The sequence below is a fragment of the Oratosquilla oratoria genome, chromosome 3, assembly GCF_046742065.1.
Source record: "Oratosquilla oratoria isolate Oo_2021 chromosome 3, ASM4674206v1, whole genome shotgun sequence".
Classification (NCBI taxonomy): domain Eukaryota; kingdom Metazoa; phylum Arthropoda; class Malacostraca; order Stomatopoda; family Squillidae; genus Oratosquilla; species Oratosquilla oratoria.
In genome coordinates, this window is record NC_134779.1 from 41,596,124 (window position 1) to 41,615,363 (window position 19,240).

At 41.7% G+C, this 19,240-nt stretch overlaps 1 protein-coding gene across 1 annotated transcript in view; it reads right to left on the reverse strand.

Moving 5' to 3' along the window:
• LOC143022107 (guanidinobutyrase-like) overlaps positions 1 to 19,240 on the reverse strand; it is a 37,726-nt gene that overhangs the window by 10,483 nt on the left and 8,003 nt on the right. The window contains exons 2-5 of the mRNA XM_076180109.1: positions 11,552 to 11,809; positions 5,423 to 5,612; positions 3,497 to 3,617; positions 1 to 107 (exon numbers count right to left, since the gene is read on the reverse strand). The exon at positions 1 to 107 is cut by the window's left edge and continues 94 nt beyond it. Coding sequence (XP_076036224.1) covers positions 1 to 107; positions 3,497 to 3,617; positions 5,423 to 5,612; positions 11,552 to 11,798 — 665 coding nt within the window. The 5' untranslated portion in view covers positions 11,799 to 11,809. The remainder of the gene's footprint in view (positions 108 to 3,496; positions 3,618 to 5,422; positions 5,613 to 11,551; positions 11,810 to 19,240) is intronic.

A 19,240-nucleotide genomic window follows, 5' to 3' on the forward strand; every position in this document is an offset into this window, starting at 1 on the left:
ACAGCTCTCCTGAAGACAGTGCCGTGAGATATCGTAGCTCCCAGAACAGTATCAGAAACGTCTGTATGGGCATCGATGTGGATAAGTCCAACAGGGCCATGTTTTTCCTAGATAAAAGATACAAAAATTAAACAAAATACATAAAGAAAAAAGAATAATTTTTTGTCATAATGTGTACTTTACAATTTTCATAGAAAAATATTCGTATCACCACACAAGAGTATGATACTATCAAACTTCACGATTTACAGATATGAAATCATTTATTTGCCACTGATAACCGAGAAAGTGGGTCTGCCCCACATCTGTCATAACTCTTACTTCCTTCCATTTCCTTCTTTCCTTCCACTAAACCCCCCAAATCCCCCCTCCTTCCCTCTCCCCCATCTTATCTATCCTGCCCTCTAACTAAACTGATAAATGAACTATATCGTTTTACACATTGGAAGTATTTGAAATCACGCAAAGACATTTATGTTATCATATTATGTATTACCGTCTGGTTTAAGGTATTGTCTTGTATGCCAAACCTTTGGTCAAGACCTACGAGAGTCACAGAATCCTGGAGGAAGAAGACTGAGTAGATCGTAGATATTTGGACCTCTGACAGGGTAGCCTACTTCTTTTTTAGTTTTGGTACAATAAGAATATTGATTTATAAAATTTCTAGTTTCGACCGTTTCTTCTAAAAATCGCAGCTAAAAAACACAGCCTCTGAGACTTCCTAAAAGGATATAAATGTGGTTTCTAGATTGCTGTGGAAACAGGGAAATAAGGATGGAACTAAAGGAGTTGTGTTGAAAGGAATGGAAGATTTCCTGCTTGGAAGGCAGATAAGAACAATGACCAGACACATTTTTTTTCAAAATCAAAAGAAGTGATAAGTGCAGTAGCGTAGAAATTAGTGTTGGTTCTATGAATATTCCTAATCACCATTAATGTCTTGGAGGAAGTTTGCTCATGATAGCAGTAGATCGAGGCAAACAGAAAGTGACAAGTCGAGTTAGTCACGCAAGAAAGTTTCCGTCTGAATCCATGCTGGCTATCATTTATCAAACATTTGTTTTCTAAATGCTGTTCGATAGCATCTCTGATGACAGTTTCCATCATTTTTCCTACGATTGAAGTCAAGATTATAAGCCTGTAGTTATTTGGTTTCTTTTTGTCACCTTTTGAATATGGGAGTAACGTTAGCTAGCTTCGATTCTCTTGGGACATCTCTGGATATGATGGATTTCTTGAAAATAATTTCTAATGGAACAATAATCTCATTTAAGATTCTTGGATGCCAACCTAGCCTACAGGCCCTTTTTTTAATTTTGAGTTTTTCTATACACCTTTTGATTTCTTCTATTGTTATATTTACTATAGTAAATATCACCCTAGACTTTTCACAGGTTTCAGTTTGGAATTCAATATGAGGTGTTTTGTTTATGAATACTTAGATAAAATAGTTATTTGAAATATCACACATTCCTTCATTTGAATATTCAAGTTGACCGTCAGCAGATAATAGTGGGCCAATGTGATTCCTAATAACCTTTTCATCTCTAAAGTATCTCTAGAATTCTTTGGGATTCTCTTTGGATTTTTCAGCGATATTCATTTCGTATTGTCGTTTACGATTTTTTTTATTTATTTTTTTATTATTAATATCTCCGCATTATTACTTAACTTTGATGGTCATTAGGTGCACCCGAGCACTTGCTTTTTTATAATCCTGTCTCTTTTTAGAAATACTTTTTTAGTTTCTTTGTCAAACCGTTTTGGGCGAACTTGATTTGGGGGGCGTCTATTCTTAAACGATATGTAAGTATAAATAATCTTAGTGAACGTATTTTGAAATATTTCCCACATCTGATCTATAAGTCTTTCGCTTAATTTTGTCTCCCAATCTGTAAGCCAAAGCTCCTGACGTAGTCCTATGAACTGAACTTTACTGAAATCGGGTATTTTAGATACACAAGTATCTATCTTTTTAGCAGTTGTGATCACTACTTGCAATGGTTTCACCAACTTCTACTTCAGTTATCATGCTTTCACGGCTAGTGATCAATAGATCGAGTAAATTCCCATGTCTTGTGGTCTTTTTTTACAAGCGACTACCTATATGGCCATGTTCAGGGGTCATCAATCAACGTCAGTAAAATTGAAATCACCCATTATCAATAAGTCCCGGTTGCAGAAACTAAATAGTTCTTGAAACAACAGTTTGTTGTCTGCTAATGATAATGTTTTTGGCCTATATATTACACCTACATTCATCTTTTCTCCATTTGTTTGGGTTAAATCTACCCATAAACTATCATATGTATCCTGTTTCACTTTCTCTAAAACACAGGCATGGACATTGTTTTTAATGTACAACAAAACACCCCCACCTTTCATGTGGTTTCTATCCTGATGAAAGTGTTTAAATCCCGCAATATTAAATTCAGCTTTAAACTCTTTACCATTTAACCATGTCTCGGTTATTCCTATCATATCGAGATTTTCGCTTTTGACATACACCTTGTTTCTTGGAATTTGTATCTAATACTACGAACATTAAGTACATGATTTTAAGAAGCTCATTATTATTTCTTTTTGACTCGTCTTGATTTTCAACATCACGCCTTACATTATAGTTTTGCTCTTTATTGACACCTTGCTCTATATTAACATTTGACCCTTCACTGAGATTCAGTGGCTCATGGACATATGTCCCATCACGGACATCCGGTCATCCGGTCTCTCATGAACACCCCTTGTCCCCTTCCGTCACCCTGTCCCACAGCGGCCACCCGTCGTTTGTTGACATTCTGTCCGACATCACTTCCTAAAATGATATTCTGTCCTCCAATGACATTATATGCTACCGTGATAAATTGTCCTCCACTATCATTACATCCCATCATGATATTTTGTCCTTCATTGACATTACATCCTTATGTAATATTTTGTCCTCTATCGATATTATATCCTACACTGACATATCGCCCTACATTATTGCTTCGCCCTATTCTGTTACCCCCATTACACTTCTTCCCCTTCCCTTTGAGTTTCTACCCCAAACAACCTAAGCACTTTTGTTAGCCTCTATGAGTGAGTTACTGAGAATGAGTTCACAGGTCACATTTTCATCTTTGTCCTTTCACCCTGGAGCGCTTTCCCATCCATAAATAATTCTATCATAAACCAAGACGACTCCAACATTCTTAGCACTTTTTTTTTTTATCTGTAAAGGAACAGCATATTGTATTGTCTATAATAAAACGATACTTCTACCCTTGGAGACAGAACCGCACCAAAGAGACGGTATCATATAAATGGTAAAGGATTTAAGAAGGTTAACAGAAGTAGTTAAAAGAAAGTGATCAGCATTCGAGTGGAGATCAATCTCCAGTTATGAAATAATACTAAGTCCCTACACTATCGATTTAACAAGAAAAAAAATAATGTCAATACTCCCATACGGGGTATGGAATAAGGAGTCAAATTTAAGAAATAAAATTACCTTGATGGCCTGCAGGATTGGGTAAGTGATGGTGTGGTCTCCACCGAGAGAAAGCGGAACGCAGCCGTTCTTGATGATCGTCCGGTACTGGTCCGCGATCTGCTTGGCGGCTTCCGGGAGACTTCATGGGGGGAAACGAGGGTCAAAGAAAAATCCCGTTCGAAGTTTATGGTACAATTATAACCGTGAGACATGTTTATGACTAAAAAACCTTATGTCTACAATGAACCAGCATCGATTCATTGTTGCCTCGAGTTTCACCAAGTGGAGACCCCGCAGCGTCACAGCAGCTGGTAAAAGTCCTCGAAACCTCCTTCAGAACTCTCTGGAAAGAAACTTTGGACTGTTGTCTGTGTTGTATCAATTTGGGACTGTTTCTATGCCACTGGCTGAAAATGGTAGGGAGAGGAGAACAGTTGCCGGTGGTCAGCTCTCCATGTGTGAAAAAGTTTAAGAAGTAGCCTACATTTGAAGTTGATAACGAGAGATCCTGGGCCCAGTCTGGAGATCGAGTGCCAGCCTCTTAGGGCTGCACCTCCTGATGGAGGTGAGGGGGTTGGTGCGCCTTGAAAATGGGCAGCTTTGCTATCCATCTTGTGGGACCTCCACATAGAGATACCCGACATTGGTCCCTGCCTATATCAACATAACCTATAGCACATGAGCAGTTGTAGTGGATCAGTTAACATATCGACGCATCGTCTGAAAGTGGCGTCACACTAGGCCAGTATGCTACTAACTCTTGCTACTTCATTTGAGTAGAAACGACATCGATTACAATTTTCTAGACTTCCGTTAGAACATACATCTCAACAATGTGTCTACCATTCGTATAGATTTAATTTCTCTTAGTTCGTCATTTAGCTTATCACTATATGACGCTAGAGTAATTTGACACTTGGAAAATTGAAATGCAAAAGATTGTAACCGAAGCCGTTCCTACTTCAACGAAGTAGCAATAGCAATTAGTATGTTAGCGAGAAATGCCTAACGTCCCACCACCCATAGAGAACCGGGTACAGTCGAGTACTAGTTTTCTGTGCTAATCGTCGTATGATTCACCAATGTTCTCTTGGTTAAACTGGGCTTCCATATGTAACACAGAACTCAACATATTCGAACACAAACATCAGAACAATCAGCACATCACGAGGTATTCTTGGGCATTCCATAATTTCAGCCTGTACATTTACCTAATTGTAATATGCAGGAAAATAAACTACGCACGTGAGATTCCGTCTGTTTTCATTGGTCTCTTAGAATATTTGCTTTTATTGGACTATTCATTTACCCAGGCTAGTCCACAAGGCGACCATCTGTGCAGGAAACTGTCTTCTTTCGTTTCCCATGTCTCCCCGTTGCTCATCTATCCTATACGAGTTCTCTGTCGATGTTGTTTACTTCTTTCAAAGTTCTAAACACGTTCATCATGCCGTCTCATTCTCTTGTCTCTTCCAATAAGGTTGGAAAAGGCTAGAGTGTTTCTCAACCAGGGGTTCGCAGGAAATCCTGATTATTCACTTTTCTTAGCAGTGAAATTGATTTTTCACTTAATATATATGTTTTTTATGTCATGTTTGTACAATGAAAACAATCTGATAATAAACACCAATTCCTGTGAAAAGGAAACCTTTCATTAATAATTCTTACGTACAAATGTAAAATGACTAAATTCTATCGAATATCATATCAAGGGGTCCCCTGAATATTTAAGTCGATGTAAAGGGTCCACAAATCTTGAAGGGCTGAGAAACATTGCGCTAGGCCAAGTAAGAATTCGGTTGATGATCTTTATGTCCTCACTAGTTTTATGTAATTTTTATTGTGTGGGAGCCATATCACTATTGCGTACTCCAGCCTGTGCTGGTGGGTGGGTGTATGTTAGCATTCTAAAAAAGAAAATACTGCTGCAATTTTAAGACTTACTTGTAGAAATTAAGAAATACATCCCCGATGTCGGCGACCATAAGACTGCTGAAGGGATCCGCTCCAGTAACTTGCTGATATGCCCGAACCATCGGCGATTCAGAACGGATTTGGCGAGGTCCGAATCGTGCTCCTGTACGATTCGAACATCCAATGTCTAGTGGCACACCAACGAAACACACGTCCAACCCTGTAGATTATCATTTGTTGCAAAGTTGAAAAAGTATATCTAGGCATGCATTTATACAGCCCTCACATGGTGGGTGGGGGGGGGCATATGCCCTGGGGCGGCACATATAGGGAGAGGGCAATTCTGCACATGCCGCCCACAAGGCTGACAAAATAATTATAATAAAAAAGGTCAAAGGAGCCCTGAATATTTTACCATAATTCTCGTATACGAATTTTGCGTTAGAATCAACAGAATATGAAATATTTTCCCCTTATCCTTTCTGCAATAGGGACATTAAATACAATTTTTAAAATCCGTTTAATTATCTCGCAAGCCAATAGCTAACACAGTCTATAAGGGATGGTGGATATGGGAAGTGGTGATGGGGAGGGGGCGGGCGCGTCACTGAGAACTTTGCCCCGGGGCGGCACTTAGGCATATAAGGGTTCTGCACACTATACGCCCTATCACGTGGTCATACGTGTGCATGCTTATAACAAGAGGAAAGAAACTGACAAAGAAGAAGGTGAGGAGCCTACGCCAGGAGGCACGTAGCTGTGGCCGAGGCCGTTACTTTTGCCCCATGCGCTTTAGGGACTGTTGAAGAAGGTAACATTCACTGCTAGAAATCGGAATGAGGTAGGGTACGGAATTCGAATCCACATCTAAGCGAATGCGTGACCAGCACGCTTCCGATTACGCCAGTAGCGCACGGACAAACACAAGACAAAACATTGTCAGGAGCGGAAGTTTCTCCCTTAGTGGAGTCGCGAATGAAATGAGCATCACGACGCGCTGATTGGCTACAAGCCAGCAGCCAATGAGCATGCTGCAACCGGAAGACAGTAGGAGGATATTTATAGTAACCAGAAGAGACCTCCCTTTACTACAGTTTTCTCAACCAGCGCCCATCAATCTTCGCCGGACGGTCGAGGCGGAGGAGACTTTTTCTCCTATGCTGCTGACCGGTCCGGCACAGCCCTGACCTCTTCGTTGACACTGGCAAGCGGGCCTATACCTTATACAAATACACATGTTTCCCAAGTCACGTAATTATCTGCTTTCAGAGCTGTGCTTGGAAGAAAAGAGACTGACACACAAATCTACTCTCACTGGCTCAGCAGAGGTCGAACATCGCCCTTCGCTCCAGATCTCTCAGCCAACCCCATAAATCTTCGCCGGCCGGTCGTGGAGAAAGATATTTTATTTTGTGCTTTAGTCTCCTCTGTTGTCGACAGGTCCGGCACACGCCTGGCCTCTTTGTTGACACTGGCGAGCATGTTTACACTTCAGACAAATACACACGTTTCCAGAGTCACGTAATTCTCTGCTTTCAGAGTTGTGCTCAGAGGAAAAGACACAAATCAACAGTCGTCCGCCTGCCGCCCCCCCTCCCCACTGCCATCGGATCCACTCTCTTGACTACGCTTCGGATATCACCCATTGCCTCGCTAGAGGCCAAATGCCCATTGCCTCGCTTGGGGTTAATTAGCAACGCGCTTTGCCTAGCTTGGGGTTAATCAGCCACACGCGGAAAGTGAACTCTACTCACTTTTCGTAAGATACATACACCTCTCACGAACATAACCACGCCCCACGCACAAACAGCTACACGTACTTTTTCTTCGACTAAAATTCGTTTCCTTTCTAACTTTCTATTATACTACATCTTCTCAATTCAGTTTACCTCCCACTAAAGATTATTCCGTTTTTCAACCTTTCTCTACTACTACGCCTCTTACAATTTTCTCAGCTTTTGGTGACTCTAATCGGAGGCGTCGGCGCTGCCGTTCAAGTTCCCTGTCCGTTTCTCCCGAGCCACCACGATCAATCGCCCCTGAGTGAATCGCCCATGGAAAAAACGCTTATTGGCAATAGCCCTCTTTTATACAATACTATTTTTTTTAATTTTCTTATAGACATTCTTCCCCTCCCACACAAACCGATTCCGCGCGAGCGGGTGGTCTGTCCTAGGTAGCCCATAGCCCGTAGCAAGGATCACATTGCTTTAGCACCTTGCACAGTGTTAACTCTTTCATGAATAGCTGTAGTGACCGCATTCTCGACGAGACTGTTGACCTCTCTCAGTTAGATGAAGATGATCCTCTTATCTGCCCCATCGTTTTGGAGGGGGTAAAGGGGGTTATCTCGGCTTTAAATTTTAAAACCCCTGGTCCTTCAGGCATCGATATACACCTACTCAAACGTATGACAGACAACATAATCTCACACATGACGACACTATACAATAGCTCACTAGCCTCTGGGTACTTCCCATAGCTTTTCAAGGCCTCCCATACCATTCTCATTCCCAAAACCCAGAAACCCGTCTCCGCCCCCCTTTCATACCGGCCAATCCTCCTTCTGGAGTACTTTGGTAAGGCGTTTGAGCACGTCCTCTGCCGCCGCCTGACCGGATACCTGGACGTGGAGAATGTGCTGAGGGACTGCCAGTTTGGTTTTCGGCCGGAGTGCGGTGCAGACGACGTTATTTCCACGATCACTCAATGGGTTCAAAGACCGCCAGACGGTCGCCCTGGTAAGGCCATTTTGATTTGAGGATGTGGAGGCATTCGATACTGTCTGACATGAAGGCCTTAAATACAAATTGTACCACAATTTTGACTTTGCCCTACCGTTCACAAGGTTACTCTGCTACTACTTGGACGACAGGACAATAAGAATAAAGTAGCGGGGCTATATGTCTCTACCTTTTGTGACGAAGGCTGGAGTACCGCAAGAGTCAGTCCTTTCTCCCACTCTGTACAATCTATATACGAATGACCTGCCAGAGCCGGCTTACCCACGCAACCGAATTCTTACTTTTTCGTATGCGGACGACACTAATCACATTAGTAGACACAAAACGCTGCAGGGGGCGTTACACGTAATGCAAAACATACTAGACGGGGCACACGCGTGGGAGCAACAGTGGCGCATTAAGACCAGCGCGTCGAAATACAAAGCTGTATACTTTCGCTGCAAACAAACCAACAGAACAATCATGAACATTCCCCTTGAAATAAACAACACAAACGTCCCAGTGAAAGACCATGCCTGTGTGCTGGGTAGCATGCTGGATCACTAGTGACCTTACCTGGACCCCACACTTCCGCAGACAGGGAGAGAGGGCTAAGGCTGTGCTGGGAAGACTAACCCTAGTCAGACCGATTCTATGCCAGTCCCCGGGATTAAGCCAGCTGACATCTCCCACTAACAACTACGATCATCAGAAAGTTCAAAATGCCGCAGACAAGTTCATCACGGGTTCGCGATGGAGCGACTTCAGAACCGCTGAGTTCCAACACCGAGTTTCCAACATCCGTCCACTCGACCAATACAAATACAACCTTCACACGAGACACCTAGAAAGACTGCACGCCAAACACAAACACCTAATGCGACACATCACACCTAGACCACACCGTATAGACTATTTGTTAGCTGCGCCTCTCCCACGGCCGGTGTACACGAGAAATTGTGTATAGCCACACATATCAATAACGTATCCTTTCACCAGACTTGACTGATCGTGACCGGACGTGCCGCGATGTGCTGGGTTCTGTCTGATTAAATACCACGAACATGAGTCCGTCTATATCCAGCGGCAAGCGTGAAGAAAGGTAGCAGATTCTCAGTAGACGCGCTATGACTAGCCGGATTCAGTCTTCGCTGGTTATAATAATAATAATAATAATAATAATAATAATAATAATAATAATAATAATAATAATAATAATGATAATAATAATAATAATAATAACAATAATAATAATGATAATAAAACAATAATAATACTAATGATGATGATGATGTCTCGCCCATTAATTATCATGCTGTATGTACAACCGCTTAGAGGCAACAACTCTCTATGCATAGCGTACACACAGGTATATCGCAGACAAAAATACGATTACATGCACAAACGTCTACATAAACCTTTCCCTTCTACTGAAATGATTTTAATTTCTAACTTTCTCTCCTGCTGCATCTTCTCATTTCAGTTTACCTACCACTATGAATATTTCCCACTAATTTTCAAACTTTGTTGGTTGAGGTTAAGATGAATAAATATCCCTAAAGTAACCTCACGGTTACATGCATTGATTTCAGCCTCCAACTCCAAGTTTCCTGCCCACCCCTTCTAAACCACGACACAACGAAATGAAAATCCCTAAAATCGTCCGATGGCAAAAGCCCTCTTTTATACACAACTATCTTTTCATCTTCATACAGACATCTCTTCCCCCCCCCCCCCCCTACAACTACCGATCCCGCCCGAGCGGGTGGTCTGTCCTAGGTAGACCATAGTCCATTCACTTTTAACCTTTACTGGGTCAACAAGTCCTGTCTTCTCGGAACTTGAAACATCTTTACTTGCCATTTAGTATTCCAGGTATTTTTTTTCTGCAACCCTACTGTGGTTTTTTTCTGTCTTCCTTCGCTGGAATTGGTGTGATATGATTTGATGTAACCTAAGTCTCCCAGGATAGTAAGTCAACAGTAATAAATTCTAGCCGCTCCAACTTATATTCATGTTGATTTGAAGCTGGAATATGTATTTATGTTAATCTGAGGCAAGGGTGTGTATTTATGCTGATCTGAAACAGAGATGCATATGTCGATTAGGAGCAGAGATGTGCATCTACTCGTACGCTGACTTGAAGCAGGAGTCTATATTTATGCTGATTTTGAAGCAGGGGTGTGTAATGCCACTATGGTTGTTTAATCTATATGTGAGTGGGATGTGTATTTATGTTAATCTAAGGCAAGAGTGTGTATCTGTGTTGATTTGAAACGTATGTCGAATAGGAGCAGGGACGTGCATATTTTGGTATGTTGACTTAAAGCTGGAGTCTATATTTATGCTGAATTTGAAGCAGGGGTGTGTAATACCGCTATGGTTGTTTAATCTATATGTGAATGGAATGTTATGTTAATTTGAGGCAAGGGTGTGTATCTTGTGTATTTGAAACAGAAATATATATGTTGAATATGAACAGGGATGTGCATATATTTGACCTGAATCTTTTTATGCTGAATTTGAAGCAGGGGCGTGTAATGCCACTATGGTTGTTCAATCTATATATGAATGGAGTGATAACGGATGTGGATTCGAGGGTTATGAATAGAGGAGTCCAGTTAGAGAAAAATTGGCAAAACTTAAAGATAAAACATATGTGTGCATGTGCAAAGGACAAAAGAATTCTGCAGGGATATGGAACTCGAAAACGTGAGGGACTCCTGGAACGCAAAACCAATCAGTCAACACTCCACTCAACTGACCGGTCAATAAGCAAGGCCTCCGAGAGAAATTTTGCAAAACGGTACAAGACCCCTCCGGAGCCCCGAGGCAAAGATTTTTTTTTCTCAAAATTGAACATTTTATGTCTACTCTATGCAACTTGGCCTACAATAAGTATCAATAAATATTAATAAAAAGAAATAAGAGTGGTTTGGTGAATATAGTAATGTCTGTGTATGTGAATGTAAGTGTAAGTCTGACTTAGGGTGGTAGAAAGTGTTCGTTCTCGAGGAGGATGTTGTCGTGGGGCCATTCTTAGCTATTGGGGCCCCGGAACAAAGTACTGGTTGAACCCCTCCTCTCATAGGCCTTGTCCATAAGTGAAATGAATGGGCAATCGACTCCAGTATAAGAACCTACGGCAGGGGTGAGCAACCTTTTTGAGCTTGGGTACCAAAAATAGCCAAAATTTTTAAACAAAAGTTCCTCGCGTGGTAATATAGTGAAACTACAGGCCTGTACGACTATTGGCCCCTTCCCTTCACTTCCTTGGACCCCAATCCGCCACCCAGCGCAGCATACGGTTACCAATGGCCATACAAAAGAAGTTGATGACTTATTAGTTATTTCTTTAAGGTGAGCTCTTGGTTTCGCTTGCCAGGATTTGCACCCGTGCTAAGGGTTGCCCATGAACTACAGTGTTGCTACCCACCGTCTGAAGTCTCCTGGACGGGGAGCCGCATGAAGGATGCAATCCCGCTGGGCCTCGCGAAGTCATTCCCACTAGGAGGGAAGTTGTTTTGCAGCTGAGGACATCTGTGCAGATGCCGTGATCTGGTCATACCGAAGCTGCTGCTCACAACTGTTGTTCTAGAAGCTGATGCGAGGGAAGTCTTGCTACAGCTTGACCCCAGCATCCCCACGGACCTGGTAAGGACATTTGAGGCCGTCCTCAACATTGATTTGTGTGCTGAAATGAAAGATGGATGTGCTGGCTTTAAGTTAAATTAAAATAAAAGGAAAGGGCAACTGTGAGTTTGGGAGGTACTCAGGAGTGAAGAGGGGACGAGGAAGAGAAGGGGTGGCTATACTAGTAGGTGAAGAGATAAGTAAGCGGGTAGTGGAGTGAAAGGAGGTTTCATCAAGGTTGATGTGGATGAAGGTGAAGCTTGGAAGGGAGATGTGGGTTTTTGTAAGTGCGTATGGGCCTGGTAGTGAGAAGAGCGTAGAGAAAAGGGAGGATTTTTGGGTAGATATAAATGAGTGCATAGAGGGATAAGGTAAATGTCAATATAGTTGTATTGGGAGACCTTAATGCTAGGGTAGGAAATGAACCAATGGACGGAGTGATTGGGAAGTATGGAGTTCCAGGTAAAAATCGTAGTGAAGAATTGATGGTGGAGATGTGTCTTGAAAGAGAGTTGATGATAGCAAATACAGTGTTTAAGAAGAAAGCCAAGCATAAATACACATGGGAGAGGGTGGTGGATGGAAGGGTGGCAGATAGAGCGTTAATGGACTATATAGTGGTGACCAGGAGTATGACAGGAAGAGTTAAGGATGTACATGTTCTAAGGGGAGAGAGTGGGGGGAATATCAGATCATTTTGTGGTGGAAGGTAAATTGAGAGTGGAGAATAGGTGGAGAAAGAGGAAAAGGGCAGAAGGTAGGGAGGTACTTAGAGTGAACTGCTTAAAAGAGAAAAAAAGGACAATGAGTATAAGAAGCTGAAAGAGGAGTGGGAGGGAAAAAGGATAGAGTAGAACTAGGAGTGAAGGAGGAATGGGGATGGTTCAAGGAGGGAGTCATAAGGTGTGCAAAGATGGTGTGTGGAACAAGGAGGGCGGGAGGAAATAGAAGGAAGAGTAGTGAGTGGTGGGATGAGGAAGCAAAGAAGGGTGTAAAAGAGAGGAAGTAGGCATTCATAGATTGACTGCAAATTAGAACGAGGGAATCGTATGAGAGGTACAAAGTAAAGAGAAGGGAAGTTAAGCATAAGATAAAGGAAGCAAAGAGGAGAGCAGATGTGAAATGCTGTAAGAGTATGACAGAAAATTTTGAAAGTAATAAAAAGATGTTTTGGAAGGAAATTAAAAGAGAAAGAGGAGGCGAATCAAGTAGAGAAGAAAAGGTAAAAGGTGCAGATGGAGAGATGATAATAGAAGAGAAGGCAGTGAGAGGAAGGTGGGCAGAGTATTTTAGGGAGTTGCTAAATGTGAAGGAGGATACGGAGGGAAAGGTAGTTGCAGTGGGAAGCGCTAAGAAAGTGAGAGTGATGAGTGAGGAAAATGGAGGAGAAATAGGGATGGATGAAGTGAAAGCAGCTGTTAAGATGATGAGAGCAGGTAAGGCACCTGGGTTGGATGGATGCCATGCAGAATGTCTGAAGAAAGGAGGTACAGTTATGGTGGACTAGCTGGTGAGGTTATTTAATGTTTGTTTAAGAGAGGGTAGAGTGCCGGAGGACTGGAGGATTGCCTGTATAGTTCCGCTTTACAAGGGAAAAGGGGACAAGTGTGAGTGTAGTAGTTTCAGAGGGATCAGCTTGTTGAGTGTAGTTGGGAAGGCTTATGGGAGGGTCTTGATTGAGAGGATTAGGAGAGGAACAGAGGGAGTAATTGGTGAGGAACAGTGTGGGTTTAGGACAGGTAGGGGATGTGTAGATCAGATTTTTGTAGTAAGACAGATATGTGAGAAAGCTATAGGAAAAGGTAAGGATGTTTTTTGGGCTTTTATGGATCTGGAAAAGGCTTATGATAGGGTAGACAGGAAGGCACTGTGGGAGATACTGCAGATATACGGGATAGGAGGAAAGCTGTTAAGAGCAGTCTAGAGTTTTTATGAGAGTAGTAGAGCTTGTGATAGGATTAGAAATGGAGAGAGTGAATGGTTTGAGGTAAAGGTGGGACTTCGTCAGGGATGTGTTATGTTGCCCTGGCTGTTCAATCTATACATGGATGGGGTGGTGCGAGAGGTGAATGCAAGGGTAGTGGGTCAGGGGTTGGAGATGATTAAAGAAAATGGAGAAAAGTGGGAGGTGAGCCAGTTGTTGTTTGCGGACGACACTGCGCTTGTAGCAGGATCAGAGGAGGGATTGAGGAAGTTAGTGACAGAATTTGAGAAGATGTGTGAAAGAAGGAAGCTGAAGATAAATGTGGGTAAAAGTAAGGTGATGAGATGTACAAGGGGAGAGTGACAGCAGGCTGGAAGTGAGCATTAAGGGTGAAAGACTGGAGGAAGTGGATAGTTTTAGATACTTGGGTGCGAATGTGGCAGGAAAGGGAGGAGTGGGGGTGGAGGTAGAATGTAGATTGAGAGAAGCGAGTAAATGTCTTGGTGGATTAAAAAGTGTAATGAGAAATAGACACTTGGAAATGGATGCTAAGAGGAGGTTATATGAAGGAGTGATAGTGGCAACAGCACTGTATGGGGCAGAAACATGGAACATGAGAGAGGAAGAGAGAAGGAGTTTGAATGTGTTTGAGATGAGGTGTCTGAGAAGTATGATAGGGGTTACTAGGCTAGATAGAGTGATAAATGAGGTGAGGAGGAGAACAGGGGTGGAAAGGGAGCTGGGAGATAGGGTTGATGAAAGAGTATTGGGATGGTTTGAACACATGGAAAGAATGAGTGAAGAAAGATTAGCAAAAGAAGTGTGGAAGGCAGAGGTGGAAGGAGTGAATATGAGGGGCCGTCCGAGGATGAGATGGATGGATGGGGTGAAAGGGGCATTACAAAAAAGAGGAATGTCTGTAGAGGAAGGACGGGAGAGGACAGAAAATAGGGGTGAATGGAGAGGGATTGTGTATAGATGATGCTGTGATGCCTGAGGGGGAGTGATGGGGGGTGAGGAAGTATGTATGAGAAAAAAATTGACGCAGCCCGAAGGGATTTCTCCCCGTCTTCTCCTTTTCTGCATGAGGGGACGGAGAGGGGGGGTCGCCGAATTTATGAAGCGGCCTTGCTGTGGATGTGCTGTGTCTTGCGACACTGCTTCTGACCCAGGGCAGTGGACAGGATGCAGGGATGACCCATCATTCAGGAGGTGTCAAGATAAGAGGGAGGGAGGAGGGTGTAGGGGAGTGGAATATATAGGAAATGGAATGGGTGGGAGTGGTTTCTATGCCTTTTTCTTTTTTGGCTACCCCCATGTAAGGGAAAAAAAGCCTTTGGTATATGTATGTATGCATGTATATATATATATATATATATATATATATATATATATATATATACACATGTATGTATAGATATATATTTGTATGTATATATATATTATCCTGAGACTGGTAAGAACCAGGGTTGTTTTAGTAAGCCCATCAGTACGTTGCCCTCTTCATATTTTTACACTGCATCAACAAATGATAAGATAAACCTATGATAAATGCATTTTCATTTATCTTGGTCTTGCGCGTGGCTGAATTACTCCCCGAATGTAATAGGATCATAAAGAAGCAATTCCATTCTTTTCTTGAAAACTTGATATCAATTGACCCAGCGTGGAGGTCGTGTGATGTCAGGCAAAGTAAACGGATCCTAAAGTCCCATATGTTCTACCTTTCCAACACAAAATATGTGGCTTGAAAATGGCACGGACAAAAGTACGAAACTTTGGGAAAAAATCGAAGGAGTTTCACTTAGCCTGGCGACAGCCATAATAGGTTTAAGTCACAAAACCCAACGAAAGGGTTATGGAATCATACAAAATGCAAGACGCAAAGAGGCGAGAAATTGGAAATAAACGCTCATTATACTTTTCATGTCGACATCATCTTCCTCTCCCTTGCCCACTTTTCAGTTTGGAACCTATTTCCTATTTAGTTGATCTTATTAAAAAGGTTTAGTATACTTTGTATCTCTCCAGTATGTGTGAAACGTTCACATCCTACAAAACTGAGCGTGAGACAAAATCCTCCCTTCCCACAAGGTGTCAAGAAACAACGAGGGTAATGAAACCGTAACCAACTTGACGTCACTGCTCGTAAGCGGGGTGTCCTTGAGATCAGAGCAGCCGCACTCGCTTGTATTATAAAACCCTTATCTTGTCCCTTGACTCCAAAGTGTTTTTGAGAACCTTGACCATTACAAAGTAACGCCTTCGCGTGACACCGTCTCCAGACCTCCTCTATACTCTTCGGCTCTTTTACCTTCCATGCCCCCCTTGATAATTATTATGAATGTAACGATTCGGCCTTACGCTCAGAATGGGCCTCAGTAGTCCAAGCCTTGAGGCAAGATGTCTGTTGGTGTGAACTGTGTGAAGATGTTACCCATTTTTCCCACTTCCCATCCATGATACACAATATATATATATATATATATATATATATATATATATATATTTTTAGAAGCTCCGCCGTGGGATACGAACCCTGACCCGTGCGTCGAAAATCACGGGGCCAAGACGTTAGCAACTATGCTACGGTGATGGTACAAAAGGACTGTACTAGTCCCCGACCACGCTTCACGTAACATTGAAGATCTAATCTCAATTTCATCTAATCCCGTATTAGGCGAGCCTTCCGACAAGTTGTGTATGTTTCTTAAGACAGATTGAACATTTTTAGAAGCTCCGCCGTGGGATACGAACCCTGACCCGTGCGTCGAAAATCACGGGGCCAAGACGTTAGCAACTATGCTACGGTGATGGTACAAAAGGACTGTACTAGTCCCCGACCACGCTTCACGTAACATTGAAGATCTAATCTCAATTTCATCTAATCCCGTATTAGGCGAGCCTTCCGACAAGTTGTGTATGTTTCTTAAGACAGATTGAACATTTTTAGAAGCTCCGCCGTGGGATACGAACCCTGACCCGTGCGTCGAAAATCACGGGGCCAAGACGTTAGCAACTATGCTACGGTGATGGTACAAAAGGACTGTACTAGTCCCCGACCACGCTTCACGTAACATTGAAGATCTAATCTCAATTTCATCTAATCCCGTATTAGGCGAGCCTTCCGACAAGTTGTGTATGTTTCTTAAGACAGATTGAACATTTTTAGAAGCTCCGCCGTCGGAAGGCTCGCCTAATACGGGATTAGATGAAATTGAGATTAGATCTTCAATGTTACGTGAAGCGTGGTCGGGGACTAGTACAGTCCTTTTGTACCATCACCGTAGCATAGTTGCTAACGTCTTGGCCCCGTGATTTTCGACGCACGGGTCAGGGTTCGTATCCCACGGCGGAGCTTCTAAAAATGTTCAATCTGTCTTAAGAAACATACACACATATATATATATATATATATATATAACGAATAATAACAGGTATAAAGAAGCGGCCTACTAATAAGAAACTCGAGTTAAAAATTATAATACTAATAGCATTTGGGATAAGAGAAAATATAAATAAATCTGGTTAAACAGAAAAAAGTCTACCAGAAAAAATATTTTAACACTATCAAGAAAATTAACTGTAGGCTTTTGATAACCATAAACATACATTGAGCACATTTATAACACAATGCAATTATCATCCAATAAATAATGCGTCTACAAAAAATCTAAACGAAGAAAAATTAAAATATTTACTTATAATCATGATCACAAAATGCTGTAACTGTGTATAAATATTATAGAATAATGCGTTAAGAAGAACATTATATAAAACAAAGCTTCTAAACATATGTAAAGAAAAGGTTAACATGGAAAAATAATCCTGAATTAATATTTCTATACTGGTAACCAAGAAAAGTGAGAATTAAAAACATCCAAATATGTTTTCCCATTTATTCAATAATAAAAATTGCAAAATGAATTTAACTTGAATGGTAAAGTAAATTCATTTGAACTCTCGACAAACATCCGAAGTAGAACATACACATCGAACTTTGAACCACGGCCCAATAAAATTATAGGAGACAATGTTTGAAAATTGTGTCACAAAACTAACATGTTTATTTGAAACAATTAAGAAATTGAAAAATGAAAATAGAAACATTTACTGTTGAGAAGACTTTAGATATAGAATGAAAGTTGTTAATTTCTTCTTTGACTTAATTGTGTTAATTCATCAAATGTTTCCAGCCAGAGTATGAATGTGGATCCTATGAATACACGGTTAGAGCCAAGTCTATGTCTTTGGTCACTGCCGAGTGTATTATGTTGAGTTTAGCTTGAGCTTAACACGGGGCTCCCTCAATGTGATTTAAGGCAAGATCACAGCAAGGCTACCACATTTTATTTCTTTAGGTATGGAGCTGGATCTGTTCGACGCTGAGCAATGTATTCCGAAACTATTGGTAGCGTCGCCAGGAATCTACCGAGCTCTCTCTTGATCCCCATTATATTGTTTATATCTTTCGGTAGTTTATTAAACAGACAAGCTCCTTTCTTTGAGATGTTATTATATTGGAGCGTCTTGACTTTAAAAAAAGAAGATGGTGTTGACGGAGATGATCTGCCGCACATTTTCTACCGGCTCTAGATTGAAGACCATTTACTAATCCAAGCCTGATGTTTATGGAGGGATGGTCCGATTTGTAAGTCTGTTTATTTTTTCTATTTTTTCATCTGAATATATGTGCAATTTGATGGTATAAGTAAAAGTCATGGATGGAAATTGGCGTGGAGTGCGTGAGCAATCAATTTCCTGGCAAGACCATGTTTTTTTTTTCTTCGTTTCTCAACATGCCTTGTCTTTGCCAAGAATTTGATACAGTTGACATTCAAAAATCCGGCCAACGAAAATCCGGTTCTTTCAGATTTCCGGCATGGTTTTCGGAGTGTATCTTCAAATTTACCACGTTGGCACGCCGCTGTTCTCTGGAGGCGCCGTTTACGCTTTGGTGGCGCTGTACTCCAGAATCAGCTGTTGGGCCTTGCTTGCACCTGCTATAGTAGACGCAACGAGAAGTGGCCGCTAAGGCGGAGTTAGGGAATTTCCCGGTGGTGTCACATCACAGAAAACACGGCTCGCCCACCCACCCACCCACCCACTCTCTCTCTCTCTCTCTCTCTCTCTCTCTATATATATATATATATATATATATATATATATATATATAATGTATTTATCCATGGCGAGAACGTGTGTGTGGATGCAATGCTTTCTGAATGCAGTGTGGGGGCGTGGCCAGAGAAGGAATGGAGTGGCAACGTCGCTCTCTCCTGCTCATATGCCATGTCCACGACTCGAGGAAACGAAACCTTTGTATAGAAAAAATTGCTTTGATTTTTACCTCAGTGGTGGTGTGTGACAAAAAATTATAATGTAATTATATGTGGCAACATTATAAAATTATAAAATAAAATAAAATAATAAAATATTCATATGTGGCAACACAGGGGGAATCCCCGTGCTCCGCCCTAACGGCCAGTTTACGGTACACCGAGTATAGCAGATATTCCTACTCATTCCTTCTCATTTGATCATTTATTTGCTGCTGTGTAGCCCCAT